Source organism: Centroberyx affinis, unplaced genomic scaffold (assembly GCF_046629955.1).
Source record: "Centroberyx affinis isolate AG114_WGS23_722 - 3 ecotype Tasmania unplaced genomic scaffold, CSIRO-AGI_Caff_v1 ptg000892l_1, whole genome shotgun sequence".
NCBI classification, from domain to species: Eukaryota; Metazoa; Chordata; class Actinopteri; order Beryciformes; family Berycidae; genus Centroberyx; species Centroberyx affinis.
The window spans coordinates 26558-53843 of NW_027279480.1; the positions used below are offsets into that span (position 1 = coordinate 26558).

The 27286-nt window shown below is 45.0% G+C and overlaps 1 protein-coding gene across 1 annotated transcript in view; it reads left to right on the forward strand.

Moving 5' to 3' along the window:
• The window catches only part of LOC139645690 (carboxyl-terminal PDZ ligand of neuronal nitric oxide synthase protein-like), a 45703-nt gene extending 18756 nt beyond the window's left edge, over positions 1-26947 (forward strand). Inside the window, exons 3-7 of the mRNA XM_071521477.1 lie at positions 635-804; positions 13929-14090; positions 24697-24862; positions 26346-26607; positions 26698-26947. Of these exons, the coding sequence (XP_071377578.1) occupies positions 635-804; positions 13929-14090; positions 24697-24862; positions 26346-26607; positions 26698-26947 (1010 nt within the window). The remainder of the gene's footprint in view (positions 1-634; positions 805-13928; positions 14091-24696; positions 24863-26345; positions 26608-26697) is intronic.
• Positions 26948-27286: the final 339 nt, after the last annotated feature.

Here is a 27286-nt window from a genome sequence, read left to right on the forward strand (position 1 = left end):
CTCTGTTATACTGTCTGGCCAGTCCAAGTAGTTTAAACATTTGACTCCAGGAGCAGAGTGTGGGAGGAGGAGGAGGAGGAGGAGTGGGAGGAAGAGGAGGGCTCGCCGTCGCCTATTCCGTTACACTCCGCATTGATTTCTTCCCGGACGCCATTTCCGAACTCTTTCCACAGGCCGCGTTGTTCGTCTCCATCGGCTCCAAAAACTTGCCCGCGTAATCATATCTGCCTCGGTTTTGTGTTTGGACCAATTTGTCCCATTAAAAATGTATTAACAGGGATGGAAGTCTTGTTCAAAAACATAACGAAGGAAATAAGAGAGTGCTGGCAGCGTGACAGTATGACACAATATGAGGCCAGTGGAGCCGCTCTGTTTTATTGCCAAAGAGTTACTCTGATGTGTGTGTGAGTGAACGGACACAAACACACACACACACACACTAACACACACACCCACACTAGCGAGAAAGGACATACATAAACATGCACTGTATTACAATACGGTTGCTGCATTCTTTCTCACTTGGGTTTGTGTGTGTGTGTCCGCCCATCCATGCGTGTGCGTGTGTTTGTGCGGGTGCGTGCAGGCGTGCGTGCTCATCCACCTGTGTGTGTGTGTGCTTTCCTCGGCTCAGCTCGGGAGCCGACGGGCGCGGAGAAGACGGCGGCCGTCGCCGAGGAGACGGACATCGACGCCGAGGAGCCGAGCCAGGCGCCGCCGGCCGAGGAGTTCAGCCCCAGCCGAGGAGTGACCGACCTGGACGCCACAGCCAAGACCACCGACCTCAACCACTCAGACAGCAAGGTAGATCGGCCCTCTGTGTGTGTGTGTGTGTGTGTGTGTGTGTGTGTGTTCTTGTACAGCTGACCTTATGAGGTGCGTAACAAATCTCCTAGCAACCAGGTCTGGCGCAATCATTGAGGTTCAGTGGAGAACTGCATGTAAAAAAAAAAAAAAGAAAGTCTTCCAAAGTGAGACATTTTGCTCCTCCTCAGCTTTTAGGTTAGTCTATTAGCGTCATTATGGTTACTCAAATCAATATATTTGTGTCTATTAGTGTCATTATGGTTACTAAAAATATATATTTGTGTCTATTAGCGTCATTATGGTTACTCAAAATATTTCTGTGTGTCTATTAGTGTCATTATGGTTATTCAAAATATATATTTGTGTCTGTTAGGGTCATTATGGTTACTCAAAATCAATATATTTGTGTCTATTAGCGTCATTATGGTTACTCTAAATATATATTTGTGTCTGTTAGGGTCATTATGGTTACTCAGAATCAATATATTTGTGTCTATTAGCGTCATTATGGTAGCCTAGCCAAGTGCAGGTCAAGCAATCTCAAAGTTGATTTTGAGTAGGATACTAGATGAATGTTGGATAGTTATTTTATTCTCTAGAAGTTACATCAGAACAACCATAGTTCAGCACAATGTCAAATGTAATAGCTGTAGTGTAGCAGTGTAGCATCAGAGGCTTCAGCGGTGGAGTGTGTAGGACCTCATGGTTGTTCGCTGAGTTCGGGGTCAGGCAATGAATGTAGTTAATGGATTTTCTAATTGCCTAGACTTTTTTCACATTCATTTGGCTATAGTAACCAGCACAACCAAGTTCAAATCAAGGGTCCTATGTGTGTTTGTGTATTGAATGATGGTGGAAATAGCCGTCTGTCAGTGCCAGGCTGCCCTGCTCCATCTCCATTCAGAAATTCTGTCAGCACTATGTTGGCAGCTGAGCTCCATGACCACTACATCGGTCTCCAATTCCTCTGTGTGTGTGTGTGTTTGTGTGTGAGAGAGAGAGAGAGAGAGAGAGAGCAGTGTGGCAGCCTCATAATGTTAGAGATTTGATGCAGCTCAGCCAGGCCCATCTGCACTCAGGCCTGTGGAAACACTACCAGCAGCCTATCTATAAGCAGAGAAATGCTCTCTGGCCTATCTATAGATCTGTGCGGTGGCTGTATTGCTTTTGCTTGGGCTGGCGGCACAGCAGCGTACTGCCTGTTGTTTACTTGGGATTTGGTTTGCAGGGGTGTAATTTTGTTTTTGAGCCAGGGAAACAGTGGCAGGACACCATGTGACGAGGGTAAAGAGAGGATGCGGGGTGACGCTTATTAGAGACCTCAGGCTCTGCGGCAAGCTGGCAACAACCCGGTGTTCCTTAATCTTTTTATTATATTTTTATTTGTATTACTTTCCACTGCTTTGCTGTGTAGGAGAGGACAGTAGTGGACAGGGAGGGAGGGAGGGCCTGGATTGGCTTGTGTGTTGTTTTGTTCCCTGCACTCCATGTTACTTTTTTGGTATAAAAAAAAAAAAGAAAAGATTTTTTTTTCTTTTTTTTCCCCCCCAAAGGGTTCATTCCATTTAGATTCCATTTAGAGAGGTGATTAGTTGTCAGCTAATCTTTTCAGATTACAGCTTTTGAATCACTAATGTGAATCACTCATGTTTCACCCATGGGAAACCTCAAAACCTGTGGATGGATTCAAGCTTGCCAACAGTGGTGTCAAATTCATCTGCAGAATGAAAGGTACATTTAAGACTTTTCAAGACCTTTTTTTTCATTGAAATGAACATAAAAAAACAAAAAACTTGTTCCCTGAGAATATGGATCTACATGGTTGGGCTGATTTCTCACCAAAAGCAGCACACCAAAAGACCACAACATTTTAAGACCTGTAAAACTGAAGACGTTCAAGGACTTTTGAGGCCTTGAATATAGGTAATCAAATTCATTAAAGTGTTTTTAAGGACCTGGAGACACCCTGCAGACTCCCAAATGCTTTGGGAGTCAACACATTAACATTTTGTGCCCATGGTCAGCAACATTCATCGCTGGCAGTAAGGTTGTGGTCAGAAAAGTTGCTAAGTCTAGGGGCAAAGTCGCCAAGTTGGCAACAGTTGCTGTTTTAGCCAAGCAAGCAGCTCGGAGGGGAAATGCCGCTTCCACAACCAATGAGATGCCTACTAGTGTTTTTCTTCTTCTACTGCTCCTGCTGAGTTGTTTTTAACGCTCTCTACTGGCCGGATGACAGCATGGCGCCCAAAAAGTCAAACGATTCGAAGCAAAAGTCTTTTCTCATTTTCCTTTCACTTTGGCGCTAAAGGTGCAAAAAAAAATGGAAAACCCCTGATCTGTAGTTAACACAAGTTAATTGGGCACTTCCCTCCTTCCACTGGTCTCTTACTAATGGCTAATAATTAAACGGACAAGCCCGGTTAGGCAGCCCTCCAAGCCAGGGGTTATTACAGTCTTTCATGTCGGGACCCGAATGAGAACGTCTGTTACCTTAGGGCGCGGGCCCGCCGAAACGTACGCATCAGATGAAGACCCTCCGGAAGTCGGCTTGCGACCCATTTCGGCTCCTTAACCGGCGTTGGGAAACCGAGCCGTTCAGCTGTTTAACAGTCCTCGGGCCCCATTAACGTTAGAGTTATGGGACCTTTCAATGCGGGCCCTGATTGAAAGCAACACGGCGTGAAATCACTGAAACAACCGACTCGCTGCAACGACCTCTATTCTCAGGTCATCGCCCTATGCATGAGGAAGTGTGTGTGTGTGTGTGTGTGTGTGTGTGTGTGTGTAGCTGCTTTCCGGGATACATGCATGTATGTTTTTTTTTTTTTTTTTTCTTAGACACATTTGTCATCCTTAACAGCTTGATAGATTAGACAGGAATGTGTAGAGACATGTCGGGGGGGGGGGGGGGGGGGGGGATGTAACATGGAATACGATGTGCGTGTGAATGAATGTGTGTGTCCCCCCCCCCCCCCCCCCCCCCGAGCGGAGGGGTTTGATTCACTGCGGGGTTTTCTCTGGAAGCTCATGAAAGGGAAAGCAGCCTGCGAGTGTTAAGAGTTCATTCTCTGGCTGTCAGCTCCCGTTAAGGCTGACGACCGAGGCCCTCGGCGCTCGGCGTTCAAAACGACCCCGGAAGAGTCGGGTGAGAGAGAGAGAGAGAGAGAGAGAGAGAGAGAGATCCCGTCCGCGGGGGTCGAGTCGGGACGTCTGCTTTACCGCCTCGCCTCCTGGATTAGACGGGGGGGTATCGCTAGGAAATCGAATACGTAGTAGTGATGACGGCCGGTTTCCACGTTCCATGACGTTGTTTGTTGTTGGGACGACAGAATTGTTTATAGAAATGTTTTATTTCTGAGCCACAAATCTCTCTGGCGATGGCATTGTCTTGCTAGAATGTAAACAACAAATTAAAAATGTCATTACAAAGTGCAAATAATATAATTTGGATGGAGAGCTTGTGAAACTGTGATGGGCAAGCCGTCTCATTTGTGATCACTACAGCAGAATAACATGGAGCTAATATCACGATTCGTTTTCGCCCCATATTATTGTACTGTTATATTTCTGTATTGCGATATATTGAAACGTCTCATCCATACCAAACAATGAAATCAAGCTGCCCGACACAAAACTCTTCGATTTTTGGCACGCTCGCATCAGAATTCATAATGAAATTGCAGTATTCAGTACAAACAAAAAAAGTCAATATGTTGCCAATATTGTGCAGCCCTAAAAATAGAGAGGCTTTATTTTGTATCAATAAGCAGTACAAGAGTGATTAAATAGAGATGTGAAAAGCAGTACAGGTCAAGGAGCTTTCGCTGCTAAACCTTTTAGCGGCATGAGAGTTTAAATGAGATGTATTCTTTTCTTTGTGTGTGTGAAAGAGAGAGAGAAGGAGGGGGGGGAGTGTGTGTGTGTGTGTGTGTGTGTGTGTGTATGTGGGTGGGTGAATGTATGTATGTGCATGTGTGCTTTAAGCGAGATTGTAGAACAAACGGTTTAAAAGCAGTCCGCCTCTGGCCTGCTTTCAGATGCTTTCAGGTCGGAGTAAACACTGTGATATATGAGTGTAGAGCTTCCAGCAGCGCTCTGCACACACACACACACACACTTCTCCGTCTGAAAACACACACTGTTGTCCACTCACTGGTCTCTCTCTCTCTCTCTCTCTGTCTGTCTCCCTCTGGCTCTCTGTCTGTCTCTCTCTCTCTCGCTCTCTGTCTGTCTCTCTCTCTGTCTCCCTCTCTCTATCGCTGGACTGCCTGTTCTTTTGCCTTCTCACTCTTGTAGCTAAATTGTCACAAAATGAATGATGAAAATACCAGTTGACAATTTTTTTTTTATTTATTTATTTCAATGACGGCTAATGAGAAGTAGTGATTCAGCACCGTGATTATATTAGAAATACTTTTATTTCATTCTATAATTGAGGAAAATATGCAAAAAACACTGCAGATTAATATATTATGATTATTATGATTATCACAACTACCTCTGAAAAAAAAGTCACTGTATTGTTAACAGAAAGAAGTTTGCATTATCCAATCACAGACATGCATTTACTCTTGCAGACAAGCCAGATGCACGCTTGTACATTAATTGGAGACACGGTAATTGTAATTATCCAATCACAGAATGTTTTTACATACAGGGTGTAACAACCGTTTATCCATTTTGACAATGTTCCCAAAAATATCAGCCAGCCCGACTTAATATCTACATATTACAAATATAATCATGTGGTGCTAATCTCTCTAATCTAAAATCAAAGTGATGCTGCAGTAAGTATGTTTTTGTCAATGTCAATGTTTTTTTTACAAAAATCAGCAAATAATTGACTAAATTGAGTCAATATGACAAGACAAAAATCTGGAAAGACTGGAAATCCTGACAGTTTTCTCCACATAAAACAGCCTCCTAACACCAGAACAGTGTGCTGCAAGGTGTTGCTGCTTCAGTGTGAATGTCTCTCTTCCCCTCAAGCAGCGCGGGGGGGGGGGGTTAGACAGGAGATGGTAGAAATCACAGTTTTCTTTGTCCGTGTGACTCGGATATGGACGCGTTGACACATAAACAAATCCGTTGCATCAGAACCGACTTGTGCAGTTTGCTCACTCAAACTTCCAAAGTATGAGTATGGGTCGGAGAAATAAGAGTCATCGGCATAAAAACACATTTCCAGCTTAACGTGAAGGCAGGAGTGGGCCGAGTTCACTTTTAGTTCATCTCAATCAATCAATCACATTAGTTATTGCCTTGTTTGTGTTTTGCCCTCTTTTGCATCATCATCATACCATAATATTTATCATCATAGCATCTTATTTAAAAGACCAAAATGTGGAAATTGATGCAACTGTGCCACTTCGTCCTCAAAAAATAAAATTAGACTTTCATAACTTTTACTCGATAAAGCTTCATGGGATGCGGATGTCAACACTGTATTGATTTATTCGGGGAAATCATCAATAAAGGATCAGAAGATTCATCTAAATTCACCTGGTTGGTCTATGTTGTGAGAGATCCGTCCTCCGGTCCTTTCGCTGACGGCTGACAACCAACATCCACTTACCCTCAGCCTTAACTTAACGACCACTGTGCCACCGGGACAGGGAGACATACACACACATACAAACCCTTGGCCCTTCTCCCCCGGCTGTCTCCTCGGCAGCCTTGCAGGACAGAGAGTTATCTTTTCAATACTCTTCACCTCTCCCCTCTGGAAAGCAGGTAATAAAAATGCAGCCTCTCGACTTTTTCACTTGTAAACGCGACGGGTTCGTGTGAGAATATCGCTCGGCCCAGTCATATTCAAGTTTTTTTTTCCCCCAGCTGGAGTGGACTTGTTTTTCTTCAGAGCCTTGCAGGCCTTATGATTTGATTTCTGTGTGTGTGTGTGTGTGTGTGTGTGTGTGTGTGTGTGTGTGTAGACTCGTAAACTCATGCTAAGAGGCCCGGACAGCAGGCTGCCAACCAACAAGGAGTCACAAAAGCCGGCGGGCCAAAATCCTGTCACCGTACAAACCTTGGCGTTTTAGCTATCAGCCAACACTCCTCACACTCGCCCCTCCCCGTCTCCTTCCACACCCCCTTTCACACACGCGACCCGGGAATATTATGGTATGCCGTGTTCGACATGGTGTTCGATACAGGTTAAACAGTGACCTTTGACCCCGAGCGGAACCTTGACCTGGGTTTCGTATTTCCTGGCTCGCTAGTCCATGTTGAAAGGGCTTTCGCTGTCACTCATCTTTTTACACGCTACACTTTAACCCACATTGGTTTTTGAAGGATGATACCGATGCAGATATTTTTTAGACTTAAGTTACCAGTCGCCAACATTTTGTGCTGACATTCAATATCTTTAAATTGGACCATTTTTATGTCAAAAAACAAGTATTTAGTTTTTCCCTCTGAAAAATTCTCCACTGAAAGCCATTCTAATTAAATTCTTTTAGGGTTCCCAGCCACTTAAGGCAATAGGTGTTCCCTATTGCAGTGGTTCTCAACGTGGGGTCCGGGGGACCACCAGTGGTCCTTGAGGGCATCCCAGGGGGTCCCCAGCAAATTGATGAATCGTTAAACTTCATTATTTCATTTACAAGAACAATTATAGAATGTAGGAGGCTGACTATTTTGATCATAGTTTCACTATCTCTCTCCTTACAATACAGATAGTCATGGAGTTCTGGACAAAATCATATCTAACAATTAAAAATATTCTCAGATTTGGGTCTGAGGGACAAAATCGCATCAAATGGGGGTCCGTGGCCCTAATGTGGACTAAATTAGGGGTCCTTGATATGAAAAAGGTTGAGAACCACTGCTCTATTGAGTGTTCCGAGGAAAAGGCTCGAGAACCACGGCATGAAGAGTTAACGATTGTATCTGTTGCTCACTGTACTGCAACATTTCTATCTTAAGGAGTGAGGGGGAAAAAAAAAAGAAACCTCTCTGGGCTTCTGGAGAGTATGGAAAAATATGGAAATTGATTTTGACAAGTTTCCTGGTTAAAATGTGGGAAACCCCCCCCCCAAAAAATAATGGCAAAGTTTTGCAAAAATCCCGAGGGGAGACTGTGCACTTCACTAAAGCCGTTGGTACACTTGCGATGAAGTCGGAACTCGCCCCGAAATAGAAACACATCCAAATTTGTGTACGCTCTCTGTGACTTTGTGTCGTTTCACTTATTTACACTCCAGGCGCAGGAAGATTAAATGGGTAACTGTAACCTAGGGAAGCCAGGAATAGCAGTGACAAAAAAACAAACAAACTCAACAACAATGGGGTGCAGTGACAGAGTGACAAAGGCGGCTGAGGGAATCCGAGGGTTTAAAAGCCGTCTGATCGGATCAGTTTTTTCCGTCCATTTGAGCAAAAGCTTCTTTCTAGACTCACCATACACGCTTTGTGGGTCTTTCCTGGTTTAGACGGAGAATTGAACCTAATTGAACCTCTAATTATAAAAGCAGCAGCACCTCTACAGATACTTCTAATCCCACCCTCAGGCGAAGACGGGGGTATAAACACCACCTTGTGACATAAAGGATGCTCAACCACCTAACCTGACCAAAACCTTTTGATATCTCTGGCGTGTATAGACTCCTGCAGTTTCTGATCAATACTTTCATCTTACTGTGGTCTTTAACAATTTTTAGAAATCTTTTATTCAGGCTTCTGAGACTGATTTCAGCTCTGTGTGCTGATCATAAGGAAATATTTAGCTTTATCCGGCAGCAGTTTTTGTTTTGTTTGATCGTTTTAGGGGGATGTCTAACATTGAGTTATGATATGCAATAGCTTGTAACATCAAAATTAGAGGCTCTTTATTGCCAATTACATTACATGACACCAATTAACAAGTACAAGAAGTAAGCAGCAATAGTAACAGACCCACACAGTATACCAGGCAATTGGGATGCTGCTGAAGCTGCAGCCGAGCGTTCTGATTGGCTGAAGGAAGCAGTTGGCGATACCTTAGTTTTTAAAGGTGCATCAAGTAGGATTTTTTTGTCCCATAGCACAAAATGACCGTAATATATCTATGGGGGGGGGTTGATAGGTTATCTCTGTATCCTGTCTCTGCAGCTCTACCTTGAACAACCCTATTACTGAACTTACCTCGGAGCGAGCGAGCTAAATGTCCACACTCCAATCACGGCCTTACACTTTGAAATAGACCCTCAACAATAAAACAGTCCAGCTGTGGAAGCAGCACAAGGCGCCGCAACGGTTTGTCAGGGAGCAGCTGATTCACATTCCCTGCAAGGCCGTGAAGTCCTTTTTGTCTCTCGCCTCCACCGAGAATCCAGCAAAGTCACTTTGTGCATTGGCTGGGTGACAGAACACAGGTGGAGGTGAAACACGGGAGACTTTTGGTTGTTGCTTTCCTCTCCCTTCATCCCACTCTCTGGAGCAATAATACCTCAGAGGCTTTTCTTTATTGAGCTTATATGTAATACTGTATCAACAATACTAAACAGTTATTAGTATAGCATTATATTCCACATCCATCATAGTTCAGCAGCCATCCCAACTGTGGCTAACCCTAGTGAGAGGTGTACTGGAGTGTATAAACCCAACTAAACCCATAACAGTATGTAGTATCAGACTAGTGAAAGCTATGATAGGTTCTTTTAAGCTACTACATGTAGCATTTTAAAGCATCAGTGTATCATTGTCAAGTTAATTGATGCCTTGGTGTAATTATCACAAACAAATGAGACCACGGCCGCGACTAATGTCTCAAAATTGATGTGGTAGTGGTTTACTGATGTTGAATTGCTACACGTAGCATGTTTACGGAAAACAAAACCTAAATTAACACTTAACGCTTTTCTGAAATTATAATTGACTTTTATTTTTTGGGCTTTATAACGGTGGTTGTTTACCTTACGATGATTATTGACTGGACAGGTTAGGCATTATAATATACTGTAGCAGTACTTGTTTCTATGATACAGTTAATATCACCGAAGTGCTCAAAACTACAAAAAATAATGCCCTCTTAAATTATAGCCGTCATTCTTCTTCTTCTATCTTCAATGAATAATGAAAAAGGGAGATGCAAAATAAGAAACATGGCAAACTAGTTCCATGGTTTGACTCATGTAAACATCATAACTGGGTTAGAATAACCTGGTAATCATACTCTGATTCTGAGAAACCTGGTTAAGATGCCTGGTTTACCTCTATATTAAACAGCATGCATTATGGGTACATTTTGACTGTATTAGAAGTAACTTAGCATTGCTCAGGAACATTCTGGTTTATTCATGGCAGCAGGGAGACTCAATCTCAGGGTATCAAAGGTTCATGTAAACAGCTTAACCTCAATAAGACCTGAACCGGAGTATGGACAATAGCCAGGTTACCCCCTGCATGTAAATGCAGCGTTGTGCTTCTTCTGGATGTGCCGCCGCTATATAATAGCTGTTATGGTTGATGATTATTATTATAGCCAGTGGCACAATGGGGTTATCTCCGGGCCGTTTTCCCCAGAGCCCTTGAGAAAGTTGTAAATCTGTTGCAGTGCCTGTCATTGAGATTGCTGAAGCTGTCAGCAGTGAAGGGAGCCAGACCCTGTCTAACCTCCGGGTGTTTTAATGTGTGTGTGTGTGTGTGTGTGTGTGTGTGTGGGAGGGGACAGTCTGTCCGATGGATAGAGAACAACTATAATCACAGCTGGAGGAGGGTAGAGAGAGAGAGAGAGAGAGATACGTCCTCCATCCCATCTCATCTATCTTTCCTTTCTTTCCTGTTTCTTTTTCTCTTACTTTACTCTCTCTCCCCCTCTCTCTCTCTCTCCTCTCTCTCCCTCTGTCCATCCTTCTCTGTCACCGAGTAGAACTAGAGGCAAGAAGATATAGTGAGAGTACAGCTGCCTGCCAAGGACCTGTATATAACTGTATATGTGTGTGTGTGTGTGTGACACTTGAGTGGGAATCGGAGTGTAATAGCGACAGGCCCGGATGCAGCAGCCGGCATTCATCTCCCTCCTCTTTAACTCCGTTGCTCAGTTTGAATATTCTAATCTGATTTCTGCTGTAATTGGCTTTGCATGCGGTAAACAACTTTTAGATTCCGCGTACGGGGACCGATTGTTGTTTTCTCATTCTGCTAAGTAAACACGATGCAGAGAGGCTGGAACGGAGTTTGAGGATGCAGGTCTTTACTCGGAGGATTTTTTCCCCCCCGGAACGAGATATAGGTTGAAGCACTATTGTGTTATATCATTCAAAATGTCAAAGATTATGACTTTTCTCGGCCTGTGCTGTATCTTATTGACATCCTCAGTCTGCTTGTCTAGAAATGAGTATAGCTCTTGTGTCTACAGTGCTTGAGAGCCAAACGTGTCATCATTCTCCTCTCTGTTACTTCGAGTGGAGATTCATCTTATTCACTCTCCCCGGTGATTGAACCTGCAGTGTTTGGCTGACAACGCTCACTGTGTCCGAGCTACTGCAGCAGCTGTCCTGTTGTAACACCCTTCGCTCATCGGGCCGACAGCCTAACCTGGTCCTTTATGTGACCGCTACACCGGCAGGTTCAATGGAGAGGGGAAGGGTGTGTTTGTTGTAAAGAGGCACTTCACCGGAGAGCAGGGCCTGGTTTTTTTACATGCGTGATCCCACAAATTTCTCATGAGTCTGCAACAAATGAATTTAAGTTATATTGTCTCTTCTTCTCTCTTGGTCTCTCTTTCTCTCTCTCAAACACACAGAGAGAGAGAGAGAGAGACAGTTACTAGTGACTTCTGCCTTGCCATTCATTATGAGAAGGCACCAAACAACCTGTCATCTCTGTGATCATTTCCTCTCATTAACCCAAAAGGTTCAGCTCAGACAGGCCATCACTCATATACTCCTCCCATGGTGTGTGTGTGTGTGTGTGTGTAACCAGAAGGCACTAAGGAGAGACAGATGGTAGAGCGTTTTGGCATGGTTTCCTTAACACCTCTCAAGAAAGTTCACACACACACACACACATGACTTGCCGTGAACAACAGTGACATTGTAGAGTGGTAATCAGCCCAGAGCATGGTAGAGGACAGCTCAGTATATAAGCACACAGGTGGAAAAGATGGCTACCACATGCACCGTCTCTGTGGAATGAATAAGCAGCCTTCTGCTTAAGACAAATGCCACCCATCCGTCACTGTCGTGCCATCACCTTGGGTGTCTGCGTAAGTGAATGGGTGTGTGGGTGCACCATTGTCTAAAGAGGGATTGTGTCTGTTGTCTGCAACTTACAATGAGTGCAACAGTTTGAATGAGCGTCAATTCGTCACCAAGAAATTACAAGCAACCAAATCTCAGGAAAGCAAAGATGGGGCCACACTACACAACTTTTAGGTTGATTATAGCCACAATTTGGCCATTGTAACTAATTATTAACAGTTGAGCAAGCCAGTTTGGGGTGTTCACATGATTGTATAGTGTGTGGTGGTTCAGCACTGGTTCAGGCCTCTTGGAAGTCTCTACATCCTTGCTGTAGTGTGAGCTGGTCCACCACTAAAATCTGAATGGAGACTGGCACTAGCTAATGAGAAAAGGCAGGATACACAGCATCAAGTTGTTTCACCTCCAGGTTTGTTTTGATTGTTTGTTCTGGTGCGAGATTTTGGTGTGGTTTGGCGTCTGGTTGTGTGATCCCCAAATCCAAATGGTCGCCAAATGAGTGTTCCCCAAACCCAATTGGTCGTGAAGTGTGTGTGTGTGTGTGAACCCCAGAACCCGACAGATGTCCAGTCTGTTGATGGTCTGTTCAGTCATGCGGTGTGTATTCCTGTAGCCACTGAACAGTCATGTAAGAAAAGCAAAATACTAGGAAAAGAGACAGGATTGCCCACTTTTGGAACAGGTTGGTGCTGGTAAGGCAGCACTCAACAATGGCAAATCTCTATTTAACTAGTTGGACGGTGGAGAAGTCACAGTGTAGCTGATGAGTGCTAAAGCCTTGGAGCAATTAGGATGCATTGCCATGATAGCATTAGATGAACAAGGATGAAGTCCCATAGCTTATCATTATTGGAGCGGAGCATTGCAGCATTCTCAGCAATGCTCATTATACACTCCTTGCATCTCTACCCTGCAACTCCACATTTCAGATTCAACATTCTGTTACATACATACATTGATTTAATGGTGTATATGAGTAATGCTTCTTGGAAATGAAATGAAATAGTTGGGATGGGTCACCCTGCATTTAAAAAGCTGCTAACCCTTACAGTGGAGAGTTTTAGTGTCCCATGATGGTTCTAGAGGTTTTTCCACCCTGCAATTCTGAAGGAAACACTGAATACTTGTAATGTTTTTTTTATTTCTTGGCCATTCAAATAGTCTAATTAAAGATGTTGAATATTGGCAGGAAATCCAGGCTATCGGCAGCTTTATTTGTATTTATTTGTAGGCCAACTCGTTAGTCAGCAGTGAATCACCTCCAGTCTGTTGCGTCATGCACTGTGGCAAGTTTCCGTGAATTGTCATGATAATGAAGCCATCAGCATTTCACCCTCTCTCCGTCTTACTGTCTCTGTCTCTTATTCTCTTGATTGCTCTCTTACGTTTTTGTCACCACTCCATTGTGTGCTGTCTCTTTCTCTCCATCTTCCAAAACACAATTATCTGTCCTTCAAACACGCACGCACACGCGCTCGCATGCACAGAACTCCAAAGAGAAGCAATCCACTTGCCCAGGTTTTTGACGGCGGTCGGTGGTGGTACTCTTATTCCTGTTGCTCTGTTATTCTGCGGCTGCTATTCTCCGGCTGTGACCTGATGTCAGTGCTTTTTGGAGAGTTGGAGAGAAAGAGGGGGAGCAAAGGGAAAAAGAGAGATAAATGGGAGGAGAAAGGAGCAGCAGGAGAGCAATGGGAAAAAAAGACAAATCTGGAAGAAAGTCAAATCTCGGGTTACACCCTCTATCGATCGGTTCAGCCTTGGTTTCCCACGATGTGAAAGTATCTTTTATGTTTTTCATTTCTTCTGTTTTGCATTCAGCCCGGAGCAGAGTTGTGACTGGTGTGACTCGCACAGGAAAATGACACATTTTAAAATAAAGACCTGTAGTGTCCCGAACCCCGAATATTGACCTTGATCTCTCTCCCCTGGTGTCAGGCTCCAGAGGAGGCCTCTCTGCTGATGTCCAGCCCCAGGATGCTGCTCCCTGCGTCGGGCACGCTGACGCCGGGCACGCCCCTGTCCGTCCACCACCAGATCCAGCTGCTCCAGCAGCAGCTCCAGCAGCAACAGCAGCAGACGCAAGTGGCCGTGGCACAGGTAGGCCTCTCTCTCACACACACACACACACACACATACACATACAAACGCAGTTATGTTCAGATTACATGAGTGCAATTCAAATACCATCCAACACAAACAGTGCTTGTAACAAGTGGTGCTTTAACCTTGAGGGTTTTGTTGTCTTGGGAACTGTTTCATTGGCTTTCTCTATCTACACAATTCCAGTCTATTTTGAAGTCACTATAACAATGACTGCAGCATTACGCATGGCCTCATTCATACATGGCACTCAGCAGACAAAAGCTTCCCTGAGGGCCATTGTGGCAACAGTTGGAGGCAACATCAGTGGGCAATATTATCAAAAGTTATCCCCAGTGATGTGTGGGGAAATTAAAAAGGCGACAAACTATGACCGCCATCATATACCGAATAACCACCAGTATAAACAAAAGTCAGTCATATTTTCCTTCATTCATTTAATTAACACCAGCTTGATGTTGCCCACTATGATGTACACTGTGAATTTACATCATAATGATTTATTTCAGCCTAAAAAAGGTGGGTAAACTCTTTTCTGCAAATTCAAATGTTGGTAAACAGAGTTTCCATGAGTTTCCACTCCACTACATCGCTTGTTAGGAACAACTTTATTTTGTCTACAAAAACCTTTACAGTGTTCAGTAGTTGGCAGTCTATTATGGCTGTAAATACATAACGTTTCCCTTAAATACCTAATGTTTCCCATGACAGTGGATTGTCTTGTTTAAGGTCTCCCAGTCGGTCAGTGATGTACTGCACCACCATAGCCACTAATAGGTTGAAGTTGTTGTTCTACCCAGCCCAAATGATAAAAGGTCCTATTGAAACCAATTAAAGCCTGCTGTGACTGTAAACAACCACTAGACTATGATTTATATAAAAAGCAATAATGTGAGATGAATAATGTGGTGGAATATTCATCAAACACCCCTTACTGATTTCCACTTTTCATAAAATGAACCAAAAGGCATTACATTAGTTTTCCGCGTTCCGTCAACTCACATACTGCTAGCTAGAGTATGAACATGTCGTTAAGCTGCAGATTGATTTTGTGTATTTAGGGACTACTACTCAACTTCAACATCTTGTTGAAAGGAACATCTTGTTGCTAAAACCACATTTTGTTTCAATTTTGCAGAATGTGAAAAAATGGAGTGAAATTATGAAATGAGTGTAGCCTAGGCAGCTAGTAGCTAACTAGCTAATAAGCTAGCTCTTCCCTGCTAAATTGAAGCAGTGGTTGTAGTTGTCCCTGAGATTGTTAGCTTATTTGATGTTTTCTTAGGTCTAGCTGAAGTCCTCACTTATGTAGTGAAGTAAGACAAATTTTATTGTGACGTCAGTTCAATTGTGACTTAAGTTCAAAATGGCCGCCGTGGAAATAAGGTCAATTCAGCAGCAGTGATGCTCGTCTATTTGTTTAGAGTTGAGTTTGTTTTGCCACCGCTGCATGTTCATGCACGTGATCACGGTAGTATAATCCGCCCTGACCCACCCGTCACATGACCAGGAGGGTACCAGGCAGCGCGAAACAAGCATACCCAACACGATACAGCTCTGTAGTACAGCAGGACCCAGCATCATGAGGTCTCTCTTGTGAATGAGACCCCGTGTCCCAATGAGATTACCTGTCTAAATAAAGGTTTAAATAAATAAATAAACAATGAGAAGTGGCCAGTCACTGTAGTTACTTTAAGCCAAAGTCACACCATTTCTCAGGCTTATGTGCTGGATCAATGCACAAACAGAAACGTATGCAGTTTGTCAGCCTGTTTGTGAAATTGCTGTTTCTGGTCTCGAGGCCTTTTGCAATGACCACTCTCTCTCTCTCTCTCTCATTCTCTCCCTCTCTCTCTCTCTCACACACACGCACACACCTGACCTCGAGGTATGCCAGGTGGTTAAACCGTGATGTTTCATCGCTCCCGGAGACGGGGGTCCTGATTTAGCTGCCGCCCTCAGCGCCTGTTCACGATGAGCTTAGCGTCCCCCTTCTCTGACCTGAACACCTGATCTGTCTGTTCACTCATTCAGATTGAGTGTGCCCAGACATAAACGCCATTAATTATGCCTTAATGAAGCCAAAGGTCACCGGCCACCGACAGCCACCTTCCGCTAGATGTTAGAAAGAATAAAAACCCGCTTTGGCACATGAAAGGAGTGTTTCGCCCAATGTGGAACATTTCAGATATCGGGTGCCACCCTGAGGTGCTTCTGTCTGACCTTGGCTCTTTTTGCCATTAGCTAGGTTTTCCCAGTGGTCAAACCCCCCCCCCCCCCCCCCGGGGCAACTCTAACATTTAGCTTCCCTGCGGCATCTCAATTACCTTGCATGGACTGTAAGGTCATTTTATTTTCAGCCATGTTTTATGAAATGTCTTGGTTGTAGTTTTCATCTATTTATATTACCATGTGCTTTCTATTTCCTAAATCAAATCAAAGCAAACTTGAATGGAACTGAAATTGAATCATTTGAATCGGTGGGTGGACTGAACGGCCACACACACACACACACACAGAGGCACATTTGTCTGTTTTTCTCTGCTGGGTAAGGGTGTCTCCCAGGGGATTATGAAATTAAATGCCAGCAAGTGTTTGTCCACACACACAAACACACACATTCAAGTATTTCACACAAGCAATTTGACATACGGGCCCTTCTTCATGGCCTTTGATGTGCAGAATCAAAGAATCCCAGGGGGCTGTGGCAGCTGATCAGTACTCGCTCACACACACACACAAATGTGTTTATCAGTGTGCTAGGGTGACTCTCGGGGGGTATCACCCCTCAGTAAATAGAATGCAACAAGTATTTTTGCGCAGAGAGAGAGAAAGAGGGGTGTGTTACTTAGAGTGTGACTCATCAGACAGTCTCACAACGGCTTATAGAGTTTTGGTTCTCATGCACATTAATACTCTCACTCACACACACACACACACACACACAGGTAGAGTAAACTTTGCCTGGGGCTACTTCTAACCAGCCTTAATGAGGGAACGAGAGCTAACTCTGCCACTGAAGGTCAAACAGCAGAACGTAATAAGCTGATTAGTTCAGCCCAGATAATGCACTTCATGAATGAACGCACAGGAGGAAGAGAGGGATTACTTGCTGACACACCAGCATAATGTGTGTGTGTCTGTGCATATGTACTTGTGTGTGTGTGTATGTTATTAGACAAAACTCAGGCAGCACATTAGTCTACTTGTCATTTATTAAGCATATTTCCCCCATGAAAACAATGCACACCTAGGACAAAACAAGGACACAAGCCAAATATGTATGTATGTATTAATATACATGCATTACATACATACAACATGCTGACCCGTGTTGACTTGAGACTAGCTTTATCAGTCACACAGGGATCCAGACGCCCAATGAAACCAATTTTTTCCTCATATCTCCTGTTCAATGAATTCACTAAATAAGGCATAACTACAAATCTGTGTTTGATGATTTCAGCTGCAGTGCTAACAAAGCGACGTCACTCTCATGCAAGACAATAAATGGTAATAATAATAAATGTAATGCTGAAACGATTAATCAATTCATCTTGTGAAAAACAATAACAAATGTTGATCACAAAAAATCAATTAGTCAATTGAGAGAAAATTATTGGCATATAATTTTGATAATCTATGACCTGTGTGTTTTTTGATAATTAAATCAAATCAACAGATATTAAGCATGTCTTTGCGGGTACTTGCAGGGAATTAGTTGGCAAAATTAAATCACTTAAAAATGGGGCCAAATTCCATTGAAATTCCTTTTTATTCTAAAAGACGTGTTGAAATTACATTGTGCCTTAAACTAGAACAAGTCTTATTTCAAGATAATGCTTGTTTATCAATACTTTGTTAAAATATATTTGAAGGGTAAAGTCAGGGACATTTTAGCTCTTTGAAAATTTAAATATTACAATAACTATGCATTCAAAACACTTATTAATAGAGATGAGAATGTCCTGTAACAGGGTGGACATTTGGCCTATGTCACATGCAAAGAATTTGGTCCAAATTATTAGACCATAATATCCTGAGCTGGACCAATATATTTTTCTTATAGTTTAACAAGCCCTCCAGATGAAATAATAAAATTTGACATTTTTGATAGAAAGTAAACCAGGCTGAATGGCACCGAATAGTAGGAATGACTTTGCTTTAGTTAAGATTTGCTTGCTTTTCTCAGTTCCATATCATTATAAATTCATACTTGGGTTTTTTTTTGGCTGCTGGTCAGACTAAGTAAGTAACTTGGGCATTTGTCATTATTTTTGACATTAGATGATTAATCAATTAATCCCAAAAAATGATTGATAGATTAATCGATACTGACTGTAACACACATCGGTAATAAGAGTGACTCATTCATGTCATTACAGTGTCATTTCATAATTTCAAAGTGTCTTTCATTTTTTTTGCCACGGAAAACACATTAGCGGCGAGTAGAGCTGTGACAGAAAAAAAGATGTAAAGTTGAACCCCCCCGCTGTGGAGACGGAGCGCGGGTCACAGTGAATGGAAGTGAATTGGCCGGTGCTAATCATAGCTCATTTGGAGGAGAGCAAGTGGGATGTTTCATGAAGTCGGAGGAGTGGGACTGTATCGACTCTCTGTGTGAAGACCAGCTCAGTCTGCACATGCTGCTCCCTCACCGCTTAATGAGGTCTGACCGCTCTCTCTCTCTCTCTCTCTGTCTCTCTCTCTGTCTTTCCTTCCCTTTTCCCTTCTAACTTCTGTCCGCCTTTCTTCTCCTTTCCTACTTGCCTTCCCGCAAGGATGAAAAGACCTACCCGCCTTTCATCCTCGCTTCCGTCCTTTCTCCCCTCCCTCGTCCTCCTCTCACGTTTTCACTCCTCTTGCGCACTTTCTTGCTTCCTATCCTTCCTTTCCCCCTTCCCTCCATCCTATATTCCTTCTTTCACCACCTCATACCTTGCTTCCTTACTTCCTTCTTTCCTTCCTTTATAACTACTGTCTGCCCTTCCTTTCTTCTTTCCTACCACCTTCGCTCCTTTTCCCTCCCGCATACCTGTCTTCCTTCCTTCCCTCCTCCCATCTCTATCACATTCCCACTCGTCTTTTACACACTTTCTTGCTTCTTTATCCCTCCTTCAGTCCTTCCTTTCCCCCTTCCCTCCCGCTTGCATTCCTTCCCTTTCTTTCTTTTTTTCCTTCCTTCTGTTCCTTCCAACCGTTCTTATTTCCTCCCTTTCCTTCGGTACCTCCTACCTCTCCTCCTTGCTCCTTCCCTTTCTTCCCTCCTACCTTGCCTTTCTATCCCTCCGTCTTTCCTTTTTCCTTTTCCATACTTTCTCCTACACTTTCCCTCGGACTTTTCTCGCTCGCTCACTCACTCACTCACTCCCTCTCACACACACACACACACATTACGGGCGGAAGTGCCTTCCATACGGCTTCCCTTATCGTCCTCCCCTCTGCCTCTTTCCCTCCAAAAATGAGAAGGAATGAGAGGCGAGCCAACGTTGGAGGGGTTTCAAACACTTTTTAGCCACATCAAAGCGACCCGGCGTGGGCAGGCGATGCGATGACGGTAATCCTGTGTGAAAAGTACATCCTCAGCAACCGGCAGTCCTAATCCCCCCCCCCCCCCCCCCCCCCTCACACCACCGACGGGAGAGCCGGGAACTCTGGGTAACGGCGGGCTTGTTGAGTCACTGTTTCTCAATTTCGGCTGGAAAAAAAACCCAAATGGCATCGCTTTAACCGGATTATCTCCCGGGTTCTACTATTAGCGCATTTTAAATCCTGAGTCCTTACAAGATTAGAGCGGTAATTGGCACAATTCTATTTTTTATTTTTTTTTATTTTGTCTCCGTCTTCGGTGCTTGCCGCTCATCGCTGTGGTTGCTCATCCCACGGATCACCTGTCAATCAAACAGTGTGTCCAGTACTGTGACTTTGTCTTTTTCCTTGGATTTTCTCTTGCTGGAGTTTCTGGCGCTCTTTCCTTTGTCCGTTCCGCCATGGTGGCTATCACTTCTCTGAGATGCGAGGAACATCGGGCCGCTAAATGTCAAGCCGTCGTAAGAGTTAGGAGTTAGGAGTAGGAGAATGCCCTTGGACTCGTGGGGACGGCTTCGCACAAAAGGTAGCAATAAAAAAGGCGGAGATGCTGCTGCCTAATTAGCGGTTTAAAGAGTCTTTAAATTGCTTGAAGTGTCTTCGGTTTTTTTACGGCGGTGAGAGTAGAGGGCAGGAAAGCCTCGGTGATGATGGGTTGAGTCGTTCCTCAACCGTTTTCCTATCAGTGGACCACGGGGAGAAGCGAGCGGTATCGCTTTTAATTGGCTCATCGACCGGGTTCTGCCGTCAGTGAAGATTTTAGTGTTCTTCTTTTGTATCTGTTTGAAAGGGAATGTTAACATTGTTGCTGCATTGGTGGGTTGTGGCCTAAAAGTAGTGTCCTTGACAAAGATTTCCCCCCCTTTCCTGCAGTTAGTGTAATTAGATGTAATAAAATGTAGAATTTGAGACTGTCCTGTTGCTACCAATAGCCCTATTTTTAACCTTCCCTGAGTGACTATTTCCCGGCAAATGGGTGGATTGGGTTACCACCCGGAGAAAGACAACCCCGGAGAGAGAGAGAAAACCACTCTCCCTCTCTGTTGCAGCATTAGCGGCTGCCCTATGACTGAACTCATGATGTGCACCTCCGTAGAAAATGAACTGAGTGACTGTTGCAGCATACAAGGGGGATTTTCTGGGGAAAAAGTTCACACAAGCGTTATGCGAGTCCACTGACCCAGGCTCCCATTCATGGTCAGCTGAGGAACTCCAGGTCATACATCCTGTCTTGGTTCTCTGCTTTCTATAAAGTTGTTTGTGGTCCCGCATATCGATTTAATTATCATATTTATAAAGAGTTTAGGGTTCGACCGATATCGTCCTAACACAATATTTGTCTGGAATTTGATCACATTGCATTATAATCAGTTCAGGTTGAGGGCTTCCCATAGACGACCCGTATTGTCAATTCTCCAATAAATATGTAATCAATCAAATTGCATCATATCAGAGGTGGAGGACATTGACTGGACCAGATCTGATTTTTAATACAAGGGCAATAACAGGCTGATATATTGGTTAACTGCTGTATCTGATTAACCCTAACTGACATCATATTTATTTGTGAATTAAGCATCGCTCTTTTTTAATTAGGACGACCGACAGAAAGTCAGAAGAAGGAAACGGACAGGGAGGTGCCACCGCAATCATTTTGGGATTATCTCCTTTTTTTATCAATTTTTCATTCTCATTTCCATTTTCATATCTTATCTGTAGCACCAGACCCCCAGTTTCAGCAGATATAATGCGACCCCCGAGAAGAAAAAAAACACCCGGTCACCTGCAGAGTAAATTCAAATTTAACCTTGTGTAGCTGCTCCAGAATGAGACGCTGTGCTCTCTTTGATCAGATATGCAGACAACGCTGCGGGGGCACAGCTAAAAAAAAAAAAAAAAAAGCAGAAAAAGAAAAGGTCTGGGTCTAACTTCTCATGCTTTGCCCACCGCCAGTACTCCACGCGATCGTTCAGTGTCCGTTTACCGCCCGCCGTGCCGCCCTGAGACGTTTACCACGTCTTTCCGAGAGCCCGGCCGCTTCGGGACAAAATGTGACACTTCCTCCCCAAGGCCTGAGAATAAACCGCGCTGGGGAGTGGGTGTGTGTGTGTGTGTGTGTGCGCCGAGTCGAGTTCCCCTTCCTCCTCGGCTCGCGCTCGGGGTTCCCGTCGGGCCGTAAATTACCCCGCCGGTGCCACCGTCGGCGTGTCAAGTCTTTACAAATGAGGTCTGCGGCGGCGGCCCGGCCCGCGAGCCGTCTGGAATCACCTCTATTTGTTGCTAAGTGCGCGGGATAATGGGAGCAGATGACTCCCTCTTTGTCTGGTGAGCGGACGCGAGCGAGCGGGAGGTGAGGAGCAGCGGCTACAGAGGCCTTGGGATGAAGGCCGTGAGTTGTTGACTCCATATCGCGTCTCCACGCCCCGCTGGCTCTTTTATTAGTGCGGGCAGGGAGGAGTGACTGAGGTTAGAAAACGCACAGAAAAAAAGTGTCAAGAGAGGGAGAAGAGGAAGGGTGAAAGGAAAGGGATGAAAGAGGCGCAGAGATGCAGAAAGGAGAGAGACGGGAGGTGATGGATGAACCGCATACTTTCAGTTTGTTCGAAAAGGGGAAAAGTCACAAGTTTAAAGCACATACACCTTGCAAAAAACTTGAAGTGGTAAATAAAAGGTGGGTAACCTCTGATCTCCAGTCAGTGATTATGCTAAAGCAAACCACCACCAAAATCAATGAAAAACAATTAATGTATGCTCTTTTCCTGACAAGATCCTAATAGAATGGTCTGAGGTCAGGTGGGTTTAACCCTCCAATGCATCCCTGATCTTCACAGGTCACTCAATCTAGTGGAGTTTGAAGATCAAATTTTTCATAAAGCAAGTGAAAAATATCTGCCAATGGGTAGAGATAATTTCACTTGTTGCCAAAGACAATCAGCTTGTCTCCAGAATTTTCATTTGTGCCACTTTCTTGATAATATAGTGGACTAGTCCTGCCTTGTTCTGCCTTGTTTCTACATAGTGACACGGAAACAAGTGGAATTATCTCACCCATGAATGTTTCATTTGTTTTAATTAAAGTAAGATATGGAGACTGAATATCAGACTAAAGGACTTGTTAAGATAGGAGATATTCTGCAGTGCGTGACAGTTCTCTGGAACAAGGCACCGTCCTTGGCTTATTGTTCCAACAGCAATCTCACTCAGTTTTTTTTTCGTTTTTTTTTCTTGGTGACATGACGAGCCGGGCAGCCTCCGTGCTACCATGGCAACGAGTTTAGCGGCGGACACGTCGAGCCGAAACGAGAGAGCGGGGAGTTATGAGTTTCCATGACTTAGAAGCTCCGCGTGAGGCCCCGTGATTCACCGCGCTCTGATGATCCTGCCCGCGCCGCCGTAATTGTCCCCCCCCCCCCCCGCCGACTGCCTTCGCTGTGCACAGTTTGCTTTTTAAAAAGTCACCGCACAAAGGCACGCCAGTCTATTACTTAATGGACGGATTAAGAAATTAATTGGTGTGGCACTTTTCAAAACAGAAGTACAAAGCGCTCTACCCACAAGAAAACATTATTGGCAGGCACTCCGAGATAAACAAACGAAAAGTAACCCGCGTCTCCTGAATGTCAAGAGCAAGAGGATGTCAAGGATTCAGCATCAGGACGCTGCTTCTTTGCCATCTCCGCTATTCCACGCCACGTGTTTGGTGCCGTTTACAAAAAGCATGTCTCACACTCTTACCGTAAGCGCTCCTTTGCCTATTAGAGAGCTGACATTTGAAGTCCCGCCGGGCCGTCTTCCAACCGGAGGCGCCGAGCTATTGGGACCCCGCGCCGTCTTCTCCTGTCGGGGAATAACGATTGAGTAGGGGTCCTTCAATACGCCGAGCTTCTTTTGAACCGTTCAGATGAAATTCTTGTGATTTTAAACCTTGTGAATTTTCTCCTTTTGAAAATGTTGAAGGCCATTATGTACTCGGGGATGGGAGATGGCTGAATAGGGCGGGTGGTGGGGCCACTAGCATTTGATTTGGAGAGCACTTTGAAGTGAAAACGGGAAGCTGCTACAACAGCTGTGTGTGTGTGTGTGTGTGTGTGGAGATATCTGCACTGAGTGAACGGAGATGAAGGGGGTCTCTCCCTTTCCTCCCTCCCGTCTTATATAAATGATTCAAAATGTAATAGAAGTTTTAGCCTTTCAGTCTTAAATGGAAATGGAGCCTCTGTGCTCTGCTTTAATCTTGCAGACCACAGCAGACCGTGGCATTAAGGTTACATGAGGATCAGGGCAGCCACTGGAGATGCGCTCCTCATATTATATGTAATGGAGGGATATGAAGCCACAGTAATTCCAAAGGTCTAGCAGCGGAGCTTTGATATACATATACTGTATATATATGAGGGATTTTTCTTCTGCTGTGGAATTCATCTATTTTTCGCTGTTTCCTCAGTTCACTGATCCCTTGTGTATGTGCATGTGTGTATGTTTGCATATGTGTATGCGCGCATATTGGAGAGAGCTCAAGAGCTTGGAGGACAATGAGTAACCTATTGCAATCCAGACATTGTTCTCCCGAGTCAAATAGTGAAATCAGGACTGGATGTACTTGCTTCAAATTACAAGCAAAGTGTGTTTGAAAGGTCAACTCATGCTGTGGCCGAGGGCTACAAGTAAGGTGGAGTGTGTGTGTGTGTGTGTGTGTGTGTGTGTGTGTGTGTGTGTGTGTGTGTGTGTGTGTGTGTGTGTGTGTGTGTGTGTGTGTGTGTGTGTGTGTGTGTGTGTGTGTGTGTGTGTGTGTGTGTGTGTGTGTGTGTGTGTGTGTGTGTGTGTGTGTAGGATTTTAGGAGCAACAAGTTAGTAAAAAAAGGCTGATATCCACAGCTTTAGGGCAGGCAACCTGTCTAACTGCTGAGCATCTGTTTCTCTCTCTCTCTCTCTCTCCCTCCCTCCCTCCCTCCCTCCCTCCCTCCCTGTCTGTCCATCTCTCTATCGACCCCCCCCCCCCCCTCTCCCTCTCCAGGTTCACCTGCTGAAGGACCAGCTCAGCGCGGAGGCCACGGCGCGGCTGGAGGCCCAGGCTCGGGTCCACCAGCTGCTGCTGCAGAACAAGGACCTGCTGCAGCACATCTCCCTGCTGGTCAAGCAGATCCAGGAGCTGGAGACCAAGTTCTCCGGACCGAACTCCAGTGAGTGGGTCCGACGGGAGGCTCGCAATAAACACACACCCGTCCCCTTGAGCTACGGTGGCCTGTAAATGTCACAAATAATAGTCACATTTTTACAACAGAGAGGTGTAAGCTAGCTAATTAGAGGAGAGATCCAGCAGAAATGTGTAATATATCACCATGCTAATAACTAATCACCAACCCTGTCAACCCCCCGCATAAAAATATATTACCGTCATTTTGTGCTATGGGGCATTAAAAACCTTTAAAACTCTTAATTGAATTCCCTGCTAATGAAGTTTAGACCGTGTGATACCACAATGCTTCACTGAAACCAGGATTTAGACTGTGGCATCACAATTATCCTTTGAAACAAATACTAATGAAACTCTGCAACAGCCTCTAGATTATGTAACATTACAGCATATCCATTGAAACCAATACTAATGAGGCTCATAGATATTATATACCACATATAATCCTTCGCTACCAAACACAGAGTGCAAATGTAATGAAAGATCAATTCATGAGGATATAAACACAAGTTAATCTTATCATCTCACACACTTTTCCCTCCATCCTCTGATCGCTTCTTCCTCTCCGCCGTCATTTTCGCTTCAGATTCTTCCCACTCCTTTGTCCCGTCCTGTTTATCATGCGCCACACACTGTCTGTTTGCCGCTCTCTCCCTCCACGACCCTCCACGTCCTCTCCGTCTCTCTCCCATCAGCCACAGCTTCGCACCTTTTTTTTTTAAGCCTCTTAGTCAACCTCAGCCGTTCAGACAGGCTATCTTCTCGGCGCTGTCGCGGTTCAACCCTTTTATCTCATCAGTCGATGTTTCAGAAATTGAGGGGGGGGGGGCGGATAATTTGCCGCCTCCACATTTTTGAACATTTTCACAATGCACCTCATTTCGCTCGGTGTGAACGCAGGGTCATGAGAACTTGTCTAAAACATGGAGAGTGTCAGCTGCCACTTATAATACAAGTCTGGCTCAAGTGGAGACTGTGTTTTTTTAGCGGTACAATGAAATGCGACATTCACCGCTCTGGCTCCTGGTTTTTTTTTTTACAGCAGTTTCACAGTATTCTCAGCATTTAGCAGCATTTCACTCGCTCCCAGTGTGAACCAGGCATTGTATAGCAAGTTGGGGAGAGTTTTTTGACCTTAGAGCCTCTTGTGGTCTCTCTCTCTCTCTCTCTGTCTTTCTTTTTGATCTCCAGGTCTGCACTTTGTGCCCAACGAGAATAAAGCCAAACATCCTTCACAGCGCAAGGCTTACTGATTGATTTTATTTGACTTTTCAAAGAGCAATCTGCAGTACACTGCTAATCATCTAATCCAAGATGACACACTATAGAAGTTGTAACAGTGCTCTCACTACAGAGGTTAACCGCTGAATGATCTCTGTAAAAATGAGGCTTGTTGCTCCAACAGCAGTGTAGAGCTTGTATGTGTGCTGGACTCTTATCTCTCTTATCTTCTTCTCTCCTCTCTCCAGTGGGGTCCCAGGACAGTCTGCTGGAGATCACCTTCCGGTCCACCGTGCCCCCGGTGCTCTGTGACCCCACCACCCCTAAACCCGAGGTGGCCACCCTGAACCTGCTCTCCCTGGGCGCCGGCGACGGGACCGGCAACGCCTTCTCGTCGTCCAGCGGGGCTCTGGGAAGCCCCCTAGGTAGGGACCAGTGTCTCCTCAAACTGGAGTGTTTCCGTTTCCTCCCGGGCCCCCCGGGGCACCCCCCTCCTCCTCGGCTCCCCACGCCCCCCCCGCCGCTGAGAGGCGACGGGCCCGGGGTCAAAGGCCAGCGGCTCTCCGAGGGCGCGGCCGAGTCCTCGCCCTGCCGCCTCAGGTCTCTGGGCAGCCTGGACTTCGCCAGGTTCCGCGAGTCGGGCATCGCCTCGGAGTACGAGTCGAACACGGACGACAGCGACGACAGGGACGAGGACGATGAGGAGGAGGAGGAGGAGGATAGGGAGGACGACAGGGGGGAGGGGATGGAGATCTATGGCTGGGGGACGGACGAGGAGACGCTGAGGCTGCTCAACGTTCTCAACAGGCAGGGAACCCCCGACTGCCTGGGAGACGAGATAGCGGTGTAACACATTTCCCCCCCCAGCTCCCCTAAAGCATCCCAGCACTGAGATAGGACACAGTAGCCTTTACCCGTCTTCGTCCGCTCACTTAGACTGCTCTGTAGGAAAGCCACATAGCGGACTAACCTCTGTCGGACGCGCACAAACACATGTACTAGGGTTAGACCGATATATCCGTTTCCCGATATATCAGGCCTTTTATTAAATGTAGGATATCGGCCAGTCGGTGTTTTATGATGGAGGTTCCTCCCTGACCACAGCTACAGAAAAACTGTCTGTCAAACCTGTAAGGAAATTAGATTTTCTTTGCACATTTTATTTCATTGTTCAAAAGTGGGGTTTTTT